Raw genomic sequence first — 21,420 nt, 5'->3', positions numbered from 1 at the left:
AATAATGCAAATCTATAAACCTGTGTAGAAACCCAGAGCAGAAACAGACTGCATAGCTAGCATACTGCTGCTGGCGTAAAAACTATAACACACACACTTGTCTGACGCATACGTTTTTATTACATTGATTAATAGAAGCCTTAGTTATTTTAGATATACTTTTAATATGTATGATGTTAAGATGCATGTATCAATTGCTATTCCACATAATCTCAAGCAACATATCATTAGTACGTTTTGATTTTAAAGTGTTAACATTCAGGGAAATTGCGTTCACACATATATTACAACATCATCGTGTTACGACACTTTCCGCACCTTCAATTACGTAACGTTTAGGCAATCAGGCTGAATATATTCATACTGATGAAGAAAACGGGATGCTTCAGATCCGTGAATAAAGCGGTTTTACGGAACAGACACGTCCACACGGACCGCTTTCACTGTGACTCCCGGCCGAGTCTCCATAGGTACCGCGCAGACGCGCACCGAGGCGGCCCGTTTGAACAGCGCAAAGCAGGAAGTGCCGGAGAAGAAATTATTGCCATTTGAGCTTTTTCGAGTTATTAATTAAGGTACTTTTTTATTTGTATATGCATGTTACTTTTGTATAAAGCCCACGTCTACAGTACAGCAGCATGGCAGGATATGTAGCCAGTAAAAGGTTATTGACGTAGTAATACAAAAACGTACGCTGCATTTAATTGTGTTATAAACTGCTCCAACAGTAACCCCACCTTTATTTCACATACTCTCAATATCAATATATATATAATTTAAAATCTGTATGCTGAAACATATTTTATCCTTTGCTTTTAAAAAGTAAATGTGCATCTTTGACAAACTGAGGGTCAAAGAGAGATTACGACACATCTTAATTTGCTACTTCGATAAGACTGTACACATACATAAGTTTGCAAGAACAATCTGAATTGTCACATTGTTTCAATTACCCGTCTTTTGTATGGACAGAAACTATTCAGTGCTTACATTACACAGAAAATGTGAAGATAACTGCAGTCCATACTGAACAGGACATGTGACAGGTTACCGTGGCATGCATGCTTTGCAGAATCCTTTCACTGCAGTAAGGCTGAAAACTTCTAGTGAATACAGCAGCAGGATTACAATAACATTGAGCACGGTGCTTATACTGTATGGGTTAGATCTAGCGATGCAAGCTTTCATATGTAACAGACAGGATTATCAGTAAAAACACAGACTAGAGAGTGAGGGGAAGGGGTGGTCTTTGTGTGCAGACTCACAGCTCTCTCATCTTAATCTTTTGGGAAATCACAGATCGGGACATTTGTTTGACCAGTGACTCACATCCCTGTACAGTGTGCACAGTGCCACCTGAGCACAAAATACGGCAAAGAATCTAATATGTCCAGGTATTTTCTGTTAGCTAATCCACCTTAACATTCATTTTTAAATATCCTTGTGTAGGGGGATGCAAAGTCCCAGCAGGATTGTGCCCCAGAAAATTAAAGTAAGTCTAGAAAAATACATGAATAAATCAAAATGTGGAATTACCATAAACGAGCTCAACCCTAACTCCCCGTGTATTCCAGGTAGAGCAGCCAGTGTGTGACCTGTGTGTACTGCAGCCATGCTGGAGGAGGGGGACCTGGATGCCCTGTTGGCCTGCAAGGAGAGGGAGTGGAAGGAGCTGCAGGCCAGGCGTATTCAGCAGCTGGAGGGGGCGCTGCGGGATGCCAATACCCAGCTGGCCGCCGAGAAGGACAGATTCCAGCAGCTGAAGGAGGACTTTAAGTTTAACCTGCGGGTGCTGGAGGAGAGGGACCGTGACCTGGAGCACTGTGACGCCATGGCTGCCCGTCTGCAGGCCGCGGAGAGCACCAGGCAGGCAGAGAGCAGCGAGCTGCGCATCCGCATCAACAAGCTGCAGGAAGCCCTGTCTGCAGAAGCGCGCAAACGAGAGGAGCTGCAGAGACAGTACCAGCAGAGGATCAGGGAGCATCGGCTTCAGCTGGAGCAAGTACAGAGGTGAATGGACTTGCAATGTCACAATTAAACAAAATTACAACTCTGTGAGGACTAATGTTGCATAGAGATGGATTTATTGTTTCCACCCTGCTGACGTATTCTGGATGTTTTCAAATACCAGTCAGTATTCAGGGCATTTTCCCTGTTTTGGTACTTCCTTTGCTACTTTTCTGTCATGGTATGTGTAACACCTGGAAATGGCTGGTCTAGGTTACAGCCTGTATACCTTCCATACAGTAATCCACAGGTTAGGGAAGGCAAACGTCAGCAGAGTGGATCTGGCACATACACACATAATCTCAGCCAAGCCACAGATGGAGTGCTTATCTGAGTTGAATTCTGTCCTCAGATTGAATCGTTTAGTAGTGTTGTCTGATGTCCTTATGATGGGCCAGTGATTTCAGTGACCTCATGAATCTTCAGCCTCTATCCTCATTTGTCATTTGAGAGGACATTAATAGGACTGATATGCCCACTTTAAAATACATTGGAGACTTTAATATGCTTCCACATGTTAGCGAAGTCCTTTAAATTAAGTCCATTACAAAAACACAATAGGCAGAACATTTAGTTTCTGGCTCACAGAATAGCTAGTTATTCTATACATTTTGGGACTCTAGATTCAAATAGTTCTGCAGAAGCCAAAGGGAGAAGTGACCCTACTGTTCTCATGTCTTTCCATCTGTGCTTCAGTCTGAAGGACCGTGACATTCAGAAGCACCGGGATGAGTACGAGAGCCTGAAACATGAGCTGGAGCGCAAGATTCAGGAGGTGGAAGGCGAGCTGGCTCTGCAGAAACAGGTACCTGCCAAGAATCAGAGTTAGGAATCCCATTCACTAAACGAATGCAGTGTCCTGTAACCTACTGATGACAGTGACAGTCCATAGATCATTTAACTAGGCTTGGTTTCTGCTTCGAGGGATTTTAATTCGTATTTAGGATCTACGGAGCTTTCAAAATGTCAAATTGGTTGTGGTGTAATTCACCAGGACCACTTACATATTAATTTTGGTTTCACAACAAGGTAATTTTACTTGAAAACATGAATTCTGGTTCTGGCTTCTGAATACCCAGGATGAAAGCACTTCACTGCCTGTAAAGAAGATGTGGTGATAATTTAAGAACCTGTCAGTCCCTGACTCCTGTCCAGCTGGCTGCAGCCCTGTAACCCGGTGCTGTCACCTGTGCTATCCTGGGAAAGCTTCACCCCTGTATTCCCTCTCCTCTGTAAAGGTTTGTTTAGTAAAAAAAGGAAAGTGCTAACACCCTCTGAACTAAGAAATCCGATATCATTACTAAATTTAATCTGGGGAGGTGTGTAAAGGTCAGCTTGTGTAATATTTGAAAATGTTTTTTAAATAATGTATATGTTGTCTGAAAGGCACAGGGGGAATGACAGAGATGGAAAGCACTATTTTAACAATAAAGTAACAATTCAGAATATGATCTGTGCTTTCCAGCAAAATCGATATTCCTAAAGTAGTTTTCATGGGGATGGCATTTTAAGCAGAAGGGTCATTTATCTAGGAGTGGTCCTGTAGCAGTATTCTGGGGCTATGACTTCATAGACTTCATACAATGTTGTGGCTCTCAACATCATTAACAGTACATTTATTGTTAGTTCTGCATAATAAAGAACCTTAACCCTGTGTCCTTGCCTGTCATCAAATGTCTTGTTGAAGTATTACTGCACTGCTGTGACAAATGCAAGACGTTATTTGTCTGTTGTACATACAGTATACCATACTCGGACTATGTTAGATTTCAGTCAACACACAGCTCCTTTTTTGAAAAACTACTTTCCCTAAATGGTAGATGTTTGCAGTTCTCTCTTGCTTGCTCTGTGTCCCTCTCATAGTGCTATTATTTGCCACCGATAGCATCCTTACCGCAGACCTATTCGCTAGCTGGAGGCGGCCGCAGCCTTTCTCCATTGCAGTTGATTTGTAGTGACACATCACTACTCTTCTGGAATAATAAAGGGTTCTCTCTCATCAATGGAGATCACCAGATGCTATAGGAACCTTGCTCTGTCCATTTCGTGTATGATCGCATTTGCACAGAATAGAGGTCTCTGATCTTTTGCTTTAGCACTCAGCATTGGGAACTTTACGCTTTAACCCTTTAATCACTGGGATTTTGTCAGATATACACCATAGAAAAGATGTCTGTCATAATGTTTGTTTTTCTCACAGAATATGACAATATTGAAAAAATGTAGCTGGGGGGGTGTGGGAACACAGGTGATTTACAGAATCACTTAAGATGTTGTTTTTTTGTATTTACTTTGTAAGGGTAGTTTCCTGCTTTGAATGCCATCCTTTACGGTACATTTAATCACACACTGGTTTCCAGGATACACTCAACCAGGCACGTTAAGTAAATCATAGCCGATTGCTTTTTTCACCTTAAATTATCTTTGAAATTGAGCATGTCAGCATGCTTCCCTCAAACAGATTATCATGCATGTATCAGAGCTACAGCTTTTGAGAGTTAAAGTATATTGATGATCTTCTGGCAAACAGTGCTTCACTTAATCTCGTGCCACATACACAAGCTGTTTATGACCTGTGTAAAATAATCATGGTAGATTTCACTCTCCAAGTCTGCTTTCCTTGGCTGAGGCCTTGTTTGCATATAGGGCAGCCTAGGCAAGCCGGGTGTTTGGTGTTCACTGCAGGTCATATGCAGGTCAGATACCATTAGCCATCTAAGTGCTGTGATTTGGTGTTCTCCCGTTTTAAAACAGAGTTAGAATGGATTCAGCCTTTATGAATCCGAGGTAGGTTGCTGTGAGTGTCTGATGTCTTTGTTCGGTGTCAGGAGCTGATGGTGGAGTTTGATGGTGAAATGAAGCGCCGGGAGCATGAATTCAATTTGCGGATGGATGAGATGAGTAACGTTGTGCTATCTCATGAACTTAAGGTGAGTGCCTGAAATATATCAGGGCTCTTTAAAAAAATGTAATAATAATAATAATAATAATAATAATAATAATAAAAAAAAATATATATAATGAGTAAAGTAAGAATGTTTTCAAAAATCCATATTTGGTGTGACCACCCTTTGCCTTCAAAACAGCATCAATTCTTCTAGGTACACTTGCAAACAGTTTTTGAAGGAACTCGGCAGGTAGGTTGGCCCAAACATCTTGGAGAACTAACCACAGTTCTTCTGTGGGTTTAGGCAGCCTCAGTTGCTTCTCTCTCTTCATGTAATCCCAGACAGACTCGATGATGTTGAGATCAGGGCTCTGTGGGAGCCATACCATCACTTCCAGGACTCTGTGTTCTTCTTTATGCTGAAGATATTTATTAATGACTGTCGCTGTATGTCTGGGGTCGTTGTCATGCTACAGAATAAATGTGGGGCCAATCAGATGCCTCCCTGATGGCATTGCATGATGGATAAGTATCTGCCTGTACTTCTCTGCATTGAGGAGACCATTACTTCTTACCAAATCCCCAACTCCATTTGCAGAAATGCAGCCCCAAACTTGCAAGGAACCTCCACCATGCTTCACTTACCTGCAGACACTCATTCATGTACCGCTCTCCAGCCCTTCGGCAAACAATCTGCCTTCTGCTACAGCCAGATATTTCAAATTTTAACTTGTCAGTCCGAAGCACCTGCTGCCATTTTTCTGCACCCCAGTTCCTGCATTTTCATGCATAGTTGAGTCGCTTGGCCTTGTTGCCACGTCTGGGGTATGGCTTTTTGGCAGCAAGTCTTCCATGAAGGCCACTTCTGACCAGACTTCTCCGGACAGTAGATGGGTGTACCAGGGTCCCACTGTTTTCTGCCAATTCTGAGCTGATGGCACTGCTGGACATCTTCCGATTGCGAAGGGAAGTAAGCATGATGTGTCTTTCATCCGCTGCACTAAGTTTCCTTGGCCGACCACTGCTTTTACAGTTCTCAACGTTGCCCGTTTCTTTGTGCTTCTTCAAAAGAGCTTGGACAGCACATCTGGAAACCCCTGCCTGCCTTGAAATTTCTGCCTGGGAGAGAGAGTGCTGATGCAGTATAACTACCTTGTGTCTTGTTGCTGTGCTCAGTCTTGCCATGGTGTATGACTTTTGACAGTAAACTGTCTTCAGCAACCTCACCTTGTTAGCTGAGTTTGGCTGTTCCTCACCCAGTTTAATTCCTCCTACACAGCTGTTTCTGGTTCAGTTAATGACTGTGTTTCAACCTACAAATTGAATTGATGATCATTAGCACCTGTTTGGTATAATTGTTTAATCATACACCTGACTATATGCCTACAAAATCCCAGACTTTGTGCAAGTGTACCTAGAAGTTTTGATTTGATGTAGATTTTTCTTCTGTTCACTTACTTTGCATTAGTTAATTGATAAATATCATCTATTAACTTGTCTATTTCTAAAAGCATTCTTACTTTATAGCATTTTTTCACACCTTCCTAAAACTTTTGCACAGTACTGTTTATATATCTAACATATGTATTGCTGTACCACTGAGGAATACACTTTTAGCATGGATCATGGAAATAGTGTGTTTCCTGTCAGTTCACACAGTGGCTTTCTAGTTCTCTTTCTGCAGGCAGTTGATAAGGACATATTTTAAGATATTTTTTTAGAGAGACCCATTTTGACATTTCCAAGACAGAACCATTTTGTCATAGTCTAACTGATTTTAGCTATGTGTTCTAACTACATCTGAGTGTCTAACTACATGTTGCTCATCACACTGAACCCCTTTTCTTTCTTCAATTCACCTCTGATGCTCTAAGGTCAAATTGCTGACCAAGGAGCTGGAGGTGCACAATAAAGCCTACAGTGAGACCCTGGAAGCACTCAGGGCTTCGGAGGATCTCTCCCGGGAGGCCCAAAAGGAGATCAAGCGCAGAGTGTGGGAGATCAAAGATGTCACCGCTGTCAAAGATGCTCGGTAAGCTCTCAATCCCCACTCCTACAGTTGTGGACAAATGATTTCGCTGTGTTTTGCAGTCTTTTGTGCTTCTCACAAACAGCTGTGAAATAGGACTTTTGGCTGTGATGTAATTTTTATATTACAATCAGATCAACATGGACATCATGTACTGTTTACTCATGATGACAATCATATTTATTCTTAGCCTGCCATTAAAATGAAGTCAGTGACTCATCGCTGTGCGCAAAAGGGTTTGTGTTTGGAGAAGCCAAACGGCGGGGGGATGCAGCACGTATAAGCAGCAGCACATTAGATTTAGTGCTGATCAGTTCATAGGAAATTGCTTTTACCTTGAGTTGCTGCATGGAACAAAATCATGGTGGGAAGAATGTTGTGCCTCATTGGGCTTATGAGCTGAGAGAGAGAGAGAGAGAGAGAGAGAGAGAGAGAGAGAGAGAGAGAGAGAGAGATTTGCATCTACAGCTGTTTAGATGATCAGAATAGTAATTCCAGTTTGGCATTTTTGGCACTGCTTAGATGTCATATCTTGCCTTATTTAAATAACATGGGCCTAGTGAAAGGTTACCCACAAATAAATTAACAAAAGGAGATTATTTTGATCTCATATTTTCTATTTTTACATTTATCTGTACTAAGCTATGATGTCAGTCTGGACTGGTTTGTTTTATTGTTCAGAATCATTCATGTGAAGAATGTTGTATCTGATACTGATGTAATCGAACATTAGTGGAAGTTTATAATTAGTCTGCATGTGAAAACATGCAGAGTCTTGTTCTCTTACAAAATATATTATTATTATTATTATTATTATTATTATTATTATTCCGTTCGTCCGGACTGTTCTAACTCCTACAATTCTTAACGTACAGACACCAGACTTCACACAGAGGTTCATTATGATGTTTGTGCGGCTGGGATCGATATTTATTGAGATCTGATCGATTAAAAAACAAAAATCCCATTGACTTGAATGATGGAACGGATTCTCGCGCACAGACAGACCACCTGAACAGTCGGCAGCCAATCAGCGTTGTTTATGCAAATTACGGCCCAGTCAGTAGCCAATCACCGGTCACGATTTCCATCGTTCTGTTCCTCCTCTCTGTCTCTGCTGTACTCTGCGCTTGCGCGCTGTGATTTGCACTGCGGTCACAGCTGTATTATTGATTTATATATTAAATACTGTATCATTATAATACTTATACCACTGCTACTACTAACAATAATTATACTACATTCAGTGTGTGCATACGGGGCTTTAATACGAATTATTTGTAATGTTATTGTTCAGTCTTGTCACAACACTGCGCTACAAGACAGTTAGAAAAACGACGTCTCAGTTCATTCCCTATAATACAGCATGTTCTCTATGATTTTACCTGCTTTAAAGAAGCTTTTACCATACGATCCCCATACAATACTGTATCATATCATATAAACTACATTATATCAGTTAAATACTGTTGTATATACTAATATTTATCCACTGCTACTACTTATAAACTAAATTACATTCGTTAACTGCTATATATACTAATACGTATTCCACTAAGGTTAGTAATAATAATAACAGCACATTAAACTCGTATATACGGGACTTCAGTACCGATTATTAGCGCACATGTGAGCGCGGTGCTGTTTAAAAGTGCAGCCGAGTCTACCAGCCTTTGTCAACATGCTATTAATCCCTATTATCCCATTGCGCTTTGTTTTAATAGAGTTCAACATTGCATGTATGTGTTTAATATAACTTTAAATGCTTAATCTTCTGAATGTATACTGGTATATACCGGTCTTTTAAATTCATGATAAGTCAATATAAGCAGATCGTAATAATACAGTTTGTCAGAGCATATCCATCCTTTATTTATACTATTAAAGTTTAAAGCACGTCATGAATACAACGATATAACAATAATAGTTTAAAAGAAAGTCCCCACAAAATAGTGCCAAATATAATATTAGAGAGCCCTTCCTTCACAATCCAGCAGAGGATAGTCGAAAAAACAATATATATATAATGAATGAAAACACCCTACCCTACATGTGCCGCAAACAAACTCATTTTCACTTCCTCATTAAACCACGCCCCCTTCCCAGTCTGCACTGCCTTGAAGTGCCAGTAATAGTCTTGGTATTTCAAAGCACATTAAACGTGTTCTACATAAAGCACGTCTCTTCTGACAGTCTTCACTCTATAAGTACTGACACTACGTGTTAATACATTTAAACTGGCCTCCATTCAATCTCTTTTTCTCACTTTGCGATTCATATTATTTACAACAACTATTGCTACTACTTCCATTCATACTACTACTACTACTACTATTCATACTAATAACAACTTACATTTACTTATACTAACTTACATACTATTACTAAAAATATGAACGTACCTGCCATATACAATTACTAAGCTGCATACTTTTACAAAAATATGAATGATGCTCCTATTCCAAATTATACTTCAGCTGTGTGGTTACAATCATATTAACCTGCATAGTATTACATATTTTTAAATATGTTTTTGTCATACTGACAAAGGCCAACATATTATTATTATTATTATTGTTGTTATTATTATTAATAATAACAATAATAATAATAATTATCACACAACTTCATATAGCGCCCTATAACATTTCACAATATCATATTTTCATTGTGAATATTAATAAATCTAAACCTAAACATATGACTGATAGTAAACTATAGTACCTTGTCATGTACTATAGTATAGTATAACAAAAAGTACAGTACTACAGTTCTACAACAAATACTATGGTAGTGTCTTATACTATAGTATACTGTATTACCTTGTGATGTATTATAGTAATTACTAAAGCAGTATAACTCATACTGTATTATACTTTATACCATAAAACACTATTATACTACAGTATACTATAGTACACTGTTATACTGTAGTATACTGTGGCATACTATAGTACACTATTGAATACTGTAGTACCTTGTAATATACTACAGTTCTACAACACATACTATGGTACAGTGTTGTATTCTATAGTATACTGAATTACTTTGTGATGTATTATCAATATTACTACAGTACAAAAAATACTATAATACACTGTTTTAAATCATATTACACTTTTATACTATAGTATACAGTAGTATCTTGTATGTACTACACTACTACATGTACAGTGCAACATACTGCTTATTATTATACTCAAACATACTTTCACATGCAGACAAAGTTTCTCCAGGAACTTTAACATTCTAGTTTGATGTTGATGTTGTCCTTTTTTTTTTAAAGAATTAAAGACCTGGAAGATAAGCTAAGTGTAATGGAAATGAACCGAAAAAAAGAAGAAGAAATAGTCAACAGAAAGTAAGCTACATAGTTTTAAGCAGCCTCACCAAGGTTTGATTGTTTTACTGATTAACACAATCCGAAAAAATAAAAAAAGTACAAAAACAGTCAGGAGCATTTAGTCTTAAAGATTTCCAAAGCAAAGTTCAATATAAACAAATTGCAAAAAAGTACTTCATTGTAAGGTTAGTGTTAATGGGCATTTGCTTGTAGTTTGTGTTTGGATAAGAAATATTGTTTTATTTGTGGTGGGCAATAGAACAGTGTAATGTTTTCATTTTAAATGTAAAACATTTAACATTTTGTAGTAACACATAACAATTTGATGTACGTATGTAATTCAGTTGACGAGTACAATGACTCGTAGTTCCACCACTGCGAGGTCAGACATTTTTGGATCAGCCAGAGACTGTAAAGACTGGCAGTGTTATAGATAGTAGCAGGTTATGATGAGGTGTAAGCTCTGTACGGGCTGTGCTGCAGGCACGAGGAGCTGGACCGCTGTGCCCGAGAGAGGGAGGCTGCCCTGGCAGCAGTACGGGATGCCCACGGTGAGCAACTCCGTCAGGCAGAGAACAAGAATAGGGAGCTGCAGACCAGCCTGGACACGCTGACCATGGAGAAACGCAGGCTGGAGTGGAACCATGTGGACGCACTGAGGGAGAAGGAAGACCAGCTCGAGAAGTAAGAGAGTTTTCCTGCTTTCCTGTGTGGGTTTGCTCCTCAGAGCTCCTGCCTTAGAAAATTTTCGATCTAAAGTGTACTGTTCCAGGCCCTGGACTCTTCCCTCATTGACTTCCCTCTGTTATGCATTTCCTTTTGGGTTGCCCATTCAAAAGAGGAAGTATTGCCTAAATCTGTCATGAAGAAACAAAAAACAATCGCTTGACATTCTCATCTAACATCTCATCTTTTTTTTTTGTTAAAGACGTATTTAAAAAAAACAATTAAACACTTATAGCCATTCAACAGATTATTAGGACTAATAATCTCTTCTGTCTTTTGTGGCGTTGAGATTCTTGTAAATGTAGGTGTACAAACAGCTTTGAAACAAGAGCAGGTTGAAATGTATTGACCAGAAACAGTATGTATGTAGCTTCAAAAAAAGGCCACATCATGCCTTACTGAGGAATTCCATAAACATGGTAACAAACACGGAAGAAGTCAACTCAATTGAAATAATTTTGGTTCTTTATATTCAGCAATTTAGCATAAGGCCTTCAGAGCTCTTGGAGAGAAATGGATGTTGTAAAATGACGATCCCTTGCTTACATGTTTAAGAACTTCTTTATTACAGCAAATAAATCAATTGCATGTGCCTTAGAGAGGCCCATCTATAGTAAAATAGGGCATGGCTCTCACCGAGCTAAGGAGTAGCAAAAAATCTGCTGACCTAGATGTATTTTTGAAAACAAATCCATACCACTCATCTAAAATGTACAATGCTGGACTCAACCCATCTATCTAATGGACTTTACTGAATGTTGGACTGCTGTATTCAATTTCAGTAATTCATGTTTTTCTTTCCGTCAATGTTAGGGCTTAATTCTTGCAAATGAGAACTGTTTGTGGCTTGCACTGAGTTCCATCTGGAGTCAAGGGCAAATGAGGTTGTTAGTTTTGGGAAGTCAGACCAAGGAGGTAGTAGTGTATATGGTGTCTGTGATCTCTCATGCCATTTTGTAGTTCTGGAATTCCTGATAAAAGAACATTGATTCATTGTTGACCTGCCTTGTAAACTGGGGAGGTGTTTCCTGAAAATAAAATCCTTTCATCATAGTGGGATCAATAACTTTCATTTGATTTGATTTTTGTATTATTATTGAGAAAAGCTGTGAATAGCATTGAAGAAGTTGCTCCTCCAATGCCCTGTCTGTTTGTGTCGATGTGAGTAATGTGTGGTTTGTGGGATTTCAACCCATTCCTGGCAAAGAATACATCAAGTGTGGACTCTGTCCTGCTTGACAGCCATGGAAATCCCTGCCACCCTGTAGCTCTTTAAATGTGGAGATATGAGTGGACCTGGTGGAGGTGCACATTAAATCCTCTGCTGAAGCAGGGGAAGTGAGCAGGAAGTCTTGTTTGCATCTAATGAAGGAAATATATAATCTTCAGTCTTCTGTAGCCACATTTGACAACATTTTTGTTTCGTCAGGCTTCGTAGCGAGCTGGAGACAACGCGAGCTGGCTGGGACTCTTACATTGCTCAGGTCTCGAAGGAAACCGTTTCCAAGGACATGGAGCTCCAGGCATTGGGGGAGAGGCAGTCTAAGCTGAAGGCAGAGCTGCAGAGATACAAGGTGGATGTGGAGAGGTGAGGAATGCAGGTTTTCTTCACGCCCAGCAGGTTTTCAAGCTCATCTGCCATCGAAAAATCCCGACGTCTTCCTATTTGTCTGTTAACGATGTGTGAGAGCTGTGAAGAGCTGTGGCCGTCTCTCCCTGCCAGGTACAAGCAGCAGCTGGTGAGTGCCGTCCAGCGGGAACAGGGCCTGGAGCAGGCACGGGTCCAGGCTGAGCTGGACTGGCAGAGGCGCTGTGAGGACGCAGAGAGAGGGCAGTACCTGAAACATGAGGAGCTCATTCAGGGCTTGACACGAGCCAGGGACCAAGTGAGCACCTGAGAAATGACACTCTGTCACTCTAACGAGACTTAATCCTGAAGCGTTCTGTAGACCACCAGGCACCCACCCAAAAGAGCTGGAGGTGTTTGTCCTGGTGTCATGGCTAAATCTAATGCTTTATCTTCAGCAAGTCTGGCCTGTCTAAATTCAGCTCAGCCTGATTCAGACGCAGGTTTTTTTAAATACTAGCTATAATAGATGATGTGTGGTGGGACAGTAGTGCATAAAGGCTGTGGCCTACCACCTCAGATTATGCTCTGCAGAAAAGCAATATATAAAACAGCATGGAGTGATCGGTTTTCTAGCAAAATAATCTTGTCTTTACCCGCATACATGTGAACAGGTTTCTATCACACTGTTAAACTAGAACATCTCCATTGGATCGGCCATCTTATTTTTCAAGTGAGGACGGTGAACAGGCATTCAGACTCGCATGCGGTGCACTGTCTAACAATAGGTGATGAATACCCGAAGGCTGTTTTTTCCATCCCAGGTGGCAGCCGAACTGCGAGAGAAGGAGCGCGAGCTGCAGGATATGAGTGCTTTACTGCGCAGTGTGACAGCGGAGAGAGACCAGGCGGTGGCCGGGCTGCACAACAAAGGGGATTTTCCTGTCAGAGAGATGCAGGTGGGTGACTCACTAAACTGCTGACCTAGAGTCCGTAACATCCAGAACACTGTCTATAACAGTACAAATGCACTTGTATCAGGTTCAACAGAGGACATGTTTTGATTTAAATTTTTGTTTGAAAGGAAAGGCTTCGACACTGAGGAAATGCATATGAGACACACTATCCTACACAATAAGTAGTAGACATAAACCTAGCAGCTTATTTTTTTACATCTGATACAGACATTTGTGCAGGAGACTGATTTATAAACCATAGATGCAAAAGTGTGAAGTCTGAACAATTCTGCTGTTTAAAGATGGACATTTGACTGTGGCAGGGCATTATATGTGAAGAATACCACCATTTATATATTTATTTAGGCAAAGCATTGACATGATGATTTAAACTCTGATATTCTACATAGGTAGTCTTTTCTCTGTAAATAGATTGAAAAACAGACCATATTTGAGCGCATGGGCTCTTCCTCATTCTGAAATGATCTCACCTCTCTGAAAATGGGCTAGGTTTAGAGCATGACTCAGGAAAAAATAGATTTGAAAAAAATGTAACATTTCCCTTTTTTAAGGAGAATTCTGATTTGTAAGAAGAAATCTGTTACAGCAGCATAGTTAAGTGCAATACATTATCTTATTTGCAAGTGTTACAGTGCATAGCTTCCACTGCATGTTAAAAGAACCATTTGTCTTGGATATTTAAAGCTCTTAAATACCACACCAGTGATCAATGACAGCTTGGTATGTACAGTGAGGGAAAAAAAGTATTTGATCCCCTGCTGATTTTGTACGTTTGCCCACTGACAAAGAAATGATCAGTCTATAATTTTAATGGTAGGTGTATTTTAACAGTGAGAGACAGAATAACAAAAACAAAATCCAGAAAAACGCATTTCAAAAAAGTTATAAATTGATTTGCATGTTAATGAGGGAAATAAGTATTTGATCCCCTATCAATCAGCAAGATTTCTGGCTCCCAGGTGTCTTTTATACAGGTAACGAGCTGAGATTAGGAGCACTCTCTTAAAGGGACTGCTCCTAATCTCAGCTCGTTACCTGTATAAAAGACACCTGTCCACTGAAGCAATCAATCAATCAGATTCCAAACTCTCCACCATGGCCAAGACCAAAGAGCTGTCCAAGGATGTCAGGGACAAGATTGTAGACCTACACAAGGCTGGAATGGGCTACAAGACCATCGCCAAGCAGCTTGGTGAGAAGGTGACAACAGTTGGTGCGATTATTCGCAAATGGAAGAAACACAAAATAACTGTCAGTCTCCCTCGGTCTGGGGCTCCATGCAAGATCTCACCTCGTGGAGTTTCAATGATCATGAGAAGGGTGAGGAATCAGCCCAGAACTACACGGGAGGATCTTGTTAATGATCTCAAGGCAGCTGGGACCATAGTCGCCAAGAAAACAATTGGTAACACACTACGCCGTGAAGGACTGAAATCCTGCAGCGCCCGCAAGGTCCCCCTGCTCAAGAAAGCACATGTACAGGCCTGTCTGAAGTTTGCCAATGAACATATGAATGATTCAGAGGAGAACTGGGTGAAAGTGTTGTGGTCAGATGAGACCAAAATCGAGCTCTTTGGCATCAACTCAACTCGCCGTGTTTGGAGGAGGAGGAATGACCCCAAGAACACCATCCCCACCGTCAAACATGGAGGTGGAAACATTATGCTTTGGGGGTGTTTTTCTGCTAAGGGGACAGGACAACTGCACCGCATTAAAGGGACGATGGACGGGGCCATGTAGCGTCAAATCTTGGGTGAGAACCTCCTTCCCTCAGCCAAGGCATTGAAAATGGGTCGTGGATGGGTATTCCAGCATGACAATGACCCAAAACACACAGCCAAGGCAACAAAGGAGTGACTCAAGAAGAAGCACATTAAAGTCCTGGAGTGGCCTAGCCAGTCTCCAGACCTTAATCCCATAGAAAATCTGTGGAGGAAGCTGAAGGTTCGAGTTGCCAAACGTCAGCCTCGAAACCTTAATGACTTGGAGAGGATCTGCAAAGAGGAGTGGGACAAAATCCCTCGTGAGATGTGTGCAAACCTGGTGGCCAACTACAAGAAACGTCTGACCTCTGTGATTGCCAACAAGGGTTTTGTTTTTCTGGATTTTTTTGCTGTTATTCTGTCTCTCACTGTTAAAATACACCTACCATTAAAATTATAGACTGATCATTTCTTTGTCAATGGGCAAACGTACAAAATCAGCAGGGGATCAAATACTTTTTCCCCCCACTGTATACTGTATGTAACTTTGAGCTGACCCTCTGAAGCAGCAGCAGTCATTGGCAATCATTTAGTCAGACCATAATAGTGTCCTGTTCGAGGAGCTGTAACTGGAAATGCAGCATAATTTAGAGTTTGTCTAAACCAAGGAGCCTGTGACAATGATGGCTTGTATTTGCATAAACTGGACACATCGGGCCAGTCTGAGTCAAGCCCCAGTTTAGTTTGAAGTGGTATATTTTCCAAGGCACATGAAGTGATTTCAGTTTTTCCTGTGAATGATGGGGCTGATGTTGCAATTTTTCCACATGTTTGGGCAATATTACTATTTCTACACTTCTTGCACCTGTTGCCAAGTTACAGTTAACCTTACAATGGCATCACTCTAAAACCTTGTCGGTTCACTCATTGTATATGGGACAGTTGTATAAGTGTCTTTTTTATTCTTTTTTAATCGCTGCTGTATGAACCTTTAACTAAGGATAAGTAGAAGTATGTGTTTGAATTATTTGAAAACCTGAATGATAGTAAGTGGATAGTAGCCACTATGAAGGACATATGATCAATCTGACACTTAGTTATTTGGTAAGACTGGAAGGAATTAATTGGCTTTAGAAAGTAAATCATTAAAGATAAAGAAAAGTTTATCTGCAGTTTAGAGTTTAAAGTCACATCAAAAACGTTTCTTATTATGTAAGCATTCTGATATGTAAATTCAACCTTTTAACAGGTTTTACTTGGTGGGAAGTCAGATTTTGTGTAATAAATCAAATATGTTAAGAATAGAGCTTCCCACAGTTGTCCTTTCTGTTTGTTTCTTTTAGTCTGGTTAATAGCCTTCCTTTTCGTTCCGAGAGGTTTAATTAAAGACTGTTTTGGAACATGTCCTTTAAACGGCAGGCGGTTTGGTCCTGTGCCCTCTCAGTTGGATTACATCCCAATAAAGACAGTCGGGTTTGCTCTATCCCCTCAGCACAGAAGGGGAGAGGAAGGACTTTCTGTGGGAAGAATAGGCAGACAGCTAAAGTGGAAGGCAGCAGGCAGGGGTAGGAAGAGGTGTACTAATGAGTCAATTTCATGGTTACTGTTTCTGTGGGGGTTTCTATTTGTTCTCACTATTAAAACTCTCCTTTAGAGAGTTTGAGTAAAGAACAGTGCTGAGCTGGTAGAAACCCATTCTCTTTAGAAGCTTTGGATGGAGTCTTCCACATCTATCTCTCTCCCTCTCTTCCTCTCCCAAAGCTATGTTCACACACAGATGTGTTGCCTGCATGGGTCTCCAGGGAAACTCTGCTCATTCATGTTTGCGTTCACCTGATTTGGTCCAACCTTTTGTCTGTGTTTTGTCTTTGAAGGACTGTTGAGTCTGTGAGCCAAGAACAAATGCACAGAGCAAGAGAGGTCACTTATTCCTTCAATTTTTGCATAGACAAAATTTATATAAACAATGTAAATAGCTATATAAATGGTGATGTTTATTATTCCAAAGTTTGTAACTGCATGTAATGGCGTTCACTTACAGTACATTTGATGGCTGATGTTGGTTAAGTAGTTAAACAAATAAAGGCTAAAGCTCAGAGCAGTATCATGTGCCAATGGGTTGTCAACAGTGTGATGTTAAAGCTAATGCTTTTAAATGCATCTGTGTCCATATACCCATGGAGAGGGGTCTTCATTTAAGTTATACATTAACGAAGATTTTGTTTAAGAAAGGTCCTCAATTCCAGTCAATTCAAAGCTTAATCATGTCAGTGACCTTATTTGGACAGGTTATCCGCTGCTCTTTGTCTCTGTTTTAGCCTGCTCAAGGCTGTAGAAGTACATCTCTGATTTCCCTGTAAATATTGTAATTATTAGGCCATTAAAACTGCAAATGGATTATCAGACCATTTGTTTGTTTTTTCAGTTCAATAGAGAATACATCTGCCGACTGTGTAGCTTAAGGTTTTCTGAGTACAGTTTTGTGTCTGGTACTGTGAGTCTGCGTTGTGTGATGGTGAAATGTTCTTTTGCCTGGGTGTGTAAGAGTACATTGAGACATGTGCAACAGAATGCTCTAACCCGTAGTAAAATCTATTTGCTCCATCACAGGAAAACCAACAGACATTTTGAAATCCTAACACTTTTGACCTTGCATGGTGCTCTTTTAGTAAGACTGGGCCCTTGGTGACTTGCCACCATCTTAGGATGATTGCTTAGAAACAGACTTGAAATAGAAACCATGGATTTGAGCCAGATGGGCAAGCTAGTTCAATACTAGTGAGGTGTTTGTGTTTCTTAGAACATATTGCAGCACCTGAGATTCATTCAGAGGAAGTTAACCCATTCCTTCTTGAAAGCAACTGAGCAGTTTTTTCCCCCTAACTTCATTAATTATTTTTTAAATGTTTTTCTGTAGCTTAAAATGACACAATTACATGTTTGTAATTAATACTGCTACAAATATATTATCTTCCTATCAAGTGTAGAATTTTTAATGGAAAAAAAAAAACATTAAAAAGGTCAATAAAATTTGATAAATTGACAGAATTCCCTAGTGACTGATGTGCCATAGCACAGTACTTCTCAACCCACATATTTAAGGGAGTGTTTCTGCCTGTCCACACCATTATAAACTTACAATACAATTACTGTATGTCTTGATGTATATATTTGTGAAATTCTTGTAGGAATTATTCTTTATTTTATTTTTGTCTTGTTTGTGTCCTTCCAAAGTTCCGTGGCACACCCACAATTAGACAGTTAAACAATGGTGATGTAATACAGTTGTGTTAGGTTGTTTGGAGAGCATAAGGTCTCTCCTTTTGACACTTCAATGCTGTATCACAATTCAGAATAATGATTCTGAATGTCATTGAAGTGATAGGCTAATATAATGCCTTTGCTGTATTAATGGAAGATTTGGATATTTAAGAACAGTTGGGAAATCTGCAATATACAAATTTGACCAGGCTAAGTAGTCTTATTTAGAGATACAGATGAAGCAAGGAATACCCTTATGGTGGAATTTAGGTAGTTTAGAGAGCATTATTTTCAGTTATTGAGCAGAATTGTGAATTCAAATGAAGTTAAGTGAACAAATTAGGTTTACATTTTGGTTCATGCTTTTTAAAATTAATTCACATAACACATTCATTAAAACTCCCCCTACTGCTTGAAACAAATACATCATGATTTCTAACCTTAACTGAAACAGTGTTTGCAGCCCCTTTGTGAGCCCCATCTTGTGGTTGTCTGTTGTAATTGCAGGGGTCCTCTTAAAAAAAAAAAAAAAAAAAAAAAAAAGACATCTGAAGGACAAATGCATGAAAGGTCATTTCAAAAGGAGGTCAGATACAGAACAAAATGTAATTAAGTAAGGATAAGGTAACAAGGGTTTTTAGAGCAATTGAAGGTTACTTTATGTTGGACAAAACCTTTGTGCTTCTGAATTTTCTCCTCCTCATGTGTAATATTATGTAAAATTGTCTTTTCCCAGAGTCTATGCTTCCAATCTGAGTCTATGCTTCCAAACTACAAGGAATGCTATAACAACAGTACTTCATAGGCACAACAATATTCTTTATTTAATATCATTGCACATTTCAGTGTAATTTGTATATTCCTTATTAATTCACACCTAATTTTTTGTAGCTCACATATTACATTTTCCCATTATTTTGGATCAAGATTATTTGGAACATTTCTGTTTTTAGTCATATTAGAGGGATGTTAGTGCCATCTAGTGTTAGCTAGATGTTTGATTGACAAAACAACTTTTTCCTGTAAGTAATGATTAAATATAGTATGGCTTCTCTAACCATATACTGTAGAATCAAAATAAAACTGTAAAATAGTTTCTGGTTGGGAGTGATTCCATCCTCAGGGGCATTGTGCAATGTGTTAAAACGATCTGGTCCGATCCTGCAAAAATTGTCTACACAATGTGGGTGCCAGCCCCCTGTGTGTGACCCATGGGATGTGGTCTCTCTCTCATCTGGCGCAGGGTACAGGGGAGGGTGGCAGCTTTCCTTCAGACGAGATCCGCCGGTTACAGCAACAGAACACCAGCCTGCGTGCCGTGATGGCCGAGATGAGGAAGGACATGGATACCCTCATTGAGCAGAAAGCCACCGCCCCCAGGCCACCCCGCACTGCCGAGCCATGCGCTGAGACCAGGAGTACGACTGGCAGTGGCCTTGACTTCACACCAGGTACAGAGATTCAGTGTTTCTGCAAACAGTGCTGAGGTTTGAATTTGTTTGCTTACATTTTAAACCCATCTTCTCGGTAGCCAAACATATGTGTACTGAGCTTTGAATCAATTTCCAGTCATACATATCTGGAGCTATCATTCAAATTGATTGAATCAGTTGCTCTCGCGCTCACTCTCTGCTTTTCAGAGTAAAGGTAATCTGCTTTTTAGAGATGGATGCAATACTTATACACTCATCTAAAGGATTATTAGGAACACCATACTAATACTGTGTTTGACCCCCTTTCGCCTTCAGAACTGCCTTAATTCTACGTGGCATTGATTCAACAAGGTGCTGAAAGCATTCTTTAGAAATGTTGGCCCATATTGATAGGATAGCATCTTGCAGTTGATGGAGATTTGTGGGATGCACATCCAGGGCATGAAGCTCCCGTTCCACCACATCCCAAAGATGCTCTATTGGGTTGAGATCTGGTGACTGTGGGGGCCAGTTTAGTACAGTGAACTCATTGTCATGTTCAAGAAACCAATTTGAAATGATTGGACCTTTGTGACATAGTGCATTATCCTGCTGGAAGTAGCCATCAGAGGATGGGTACACGGTGGTCATAAAGGGATGGACATGGTCAGAAACAATGCTCAGGTAGGCCGTGGCATTTAAACGATGCCCAATTGGCACTAAGGGGCCTAAAGTGTGCCAAGAAAACATCCCCCACACCATTACACCACCACCACTAGCCTGCACAGTGGTAACAAGGCATGATGGATCCATGTTCTCATTCTGTTTATGCCAAATTCTGACTCTACCATCTGAATGTCTCAACAGAAATCGAGACTCATCAGACCAGGCAACATTTTTCCAGTCTTCAACTGTCTAATTTTGGTGAGCTTGTGCAAATTGTAGCCTCTTTTTCCTATTTGTAGTGGAGATGAGTGGTACCCGGTGGGGTCTTCTGCTGTTGTAGCCCATCCGCCTCAAGGTTGTACGTGTTGTGGCTTCACAAATGCTTTGCTGCATACCTCGGTTGTAACGAGTGGTTATTTCAGTCAAAGTTGCTCTTCTATCAGCTTGAATCAGTCGGCCCATTCTCCTCTGACCTCTAGCATCAACAAGGCATTTTCGCCCACAGGACTGCCGCATACTGGATGTTTTTCCCTTTTCACACCATTCTTTGTAAACCCTAGAAATGGTTGTGCGTGAAAATCCCAGTAACTGAGCAGATTGTGAAATACTCAGACCGGCCCGTCTGGCACCAACAACCATGCCACGCTCAAAATTGCTTAAATCACCTTTCTTTCCCATTCAGACATTCAGTTTGGAGTTCAGGAGATTGTCTTGACCAGGACCACACCCCTAAATGCATTGAAGCAACTGCCATGTGATTGGTTGGTTAGATAATTGCATTAATGAGAAATTGAACAGGTGTTCCTAATAATCCTTTAGGTGAGTGTATATAAATCATTGTA

The 21,420-nt window shown here is 40.2% G+C and overlaps 1 protein-coding gene across 2 annotated transcripts in view; it reads left to right on the top strand.

Moving 5' to 3' along the window:
- The first annotated feature begins 246 nt into the window (after positions 1-246).
- The window catches only part of ccdc57 (coiled-coil domain containing 57), a 31,608-nt gene continuing 10,434 nt past the window's right edge, over positions 247-21,420 (top strand). Inside the window, exons 1-12 of one of the 2 annotated variants that reach the window (XM_066704626.1) lie at positions 247-575; positions 1,450-1,492; positions 1,575-2,010; positions 2,704-2,812; positions 4,836-4,937; positions 6,769-6,926; positions 10,210-10,284; positions 10,750-10,950; positions 12,422-12,580; positions 12,716-12,878; positions 13,384-13,518; positions 19,744-19,951. In XM_066704626.1, coding sequence (XP_066560723.1) covers positions 1,613-2,010; positions 2,704-2,812; positions 4,836-4,937; positions 6,769-6,926; positions 10,210-10,284; positions 10,750-10,950; positions 12,422-12,580; positions 12,716-12,878; positions 13,384-13,518; positions 19,744-19,951 — 1,708 coding nt within the window. In that variant the 5' untranslated portion in view covers positions 247-575; positions 1,450-1,492; positions 1,575-1,612. The remainder of the gene's footprint in view (positions 576-1,449; positions 1,493-1,574; positions 2,011-2,703; positions 2,813-4,835; positions 4,938-6,768; positions 6,927-10,209; positions 10,285-10,749; positions 10,951-12,421; positions 12,581-12,715; positions 12,879-13,383; positions 13,519-19,743; positions 19,952-21,420) is intronic. The other variant, XM_066704627.1, reaches the window with a different exon arrangement.

This window comes from Amia ocellicauda, chromosome 5 (genome assembly GCF_036373705.1).
Source record: "Amia ocellicauda isolate fAmiCal2 chromosome 5, fAmiCal2.hap1, whole genome shotgun sequence".
Taxonomy (NCBI): Eukaryota; Metazoa; Chordata; class Actinopteri; order Amiiformes; family Amiidae; genus Amia; species Amia ocellicauda.
This window is presented reverse-complemented; position numbering and strand designations above follow the sequence as displayed.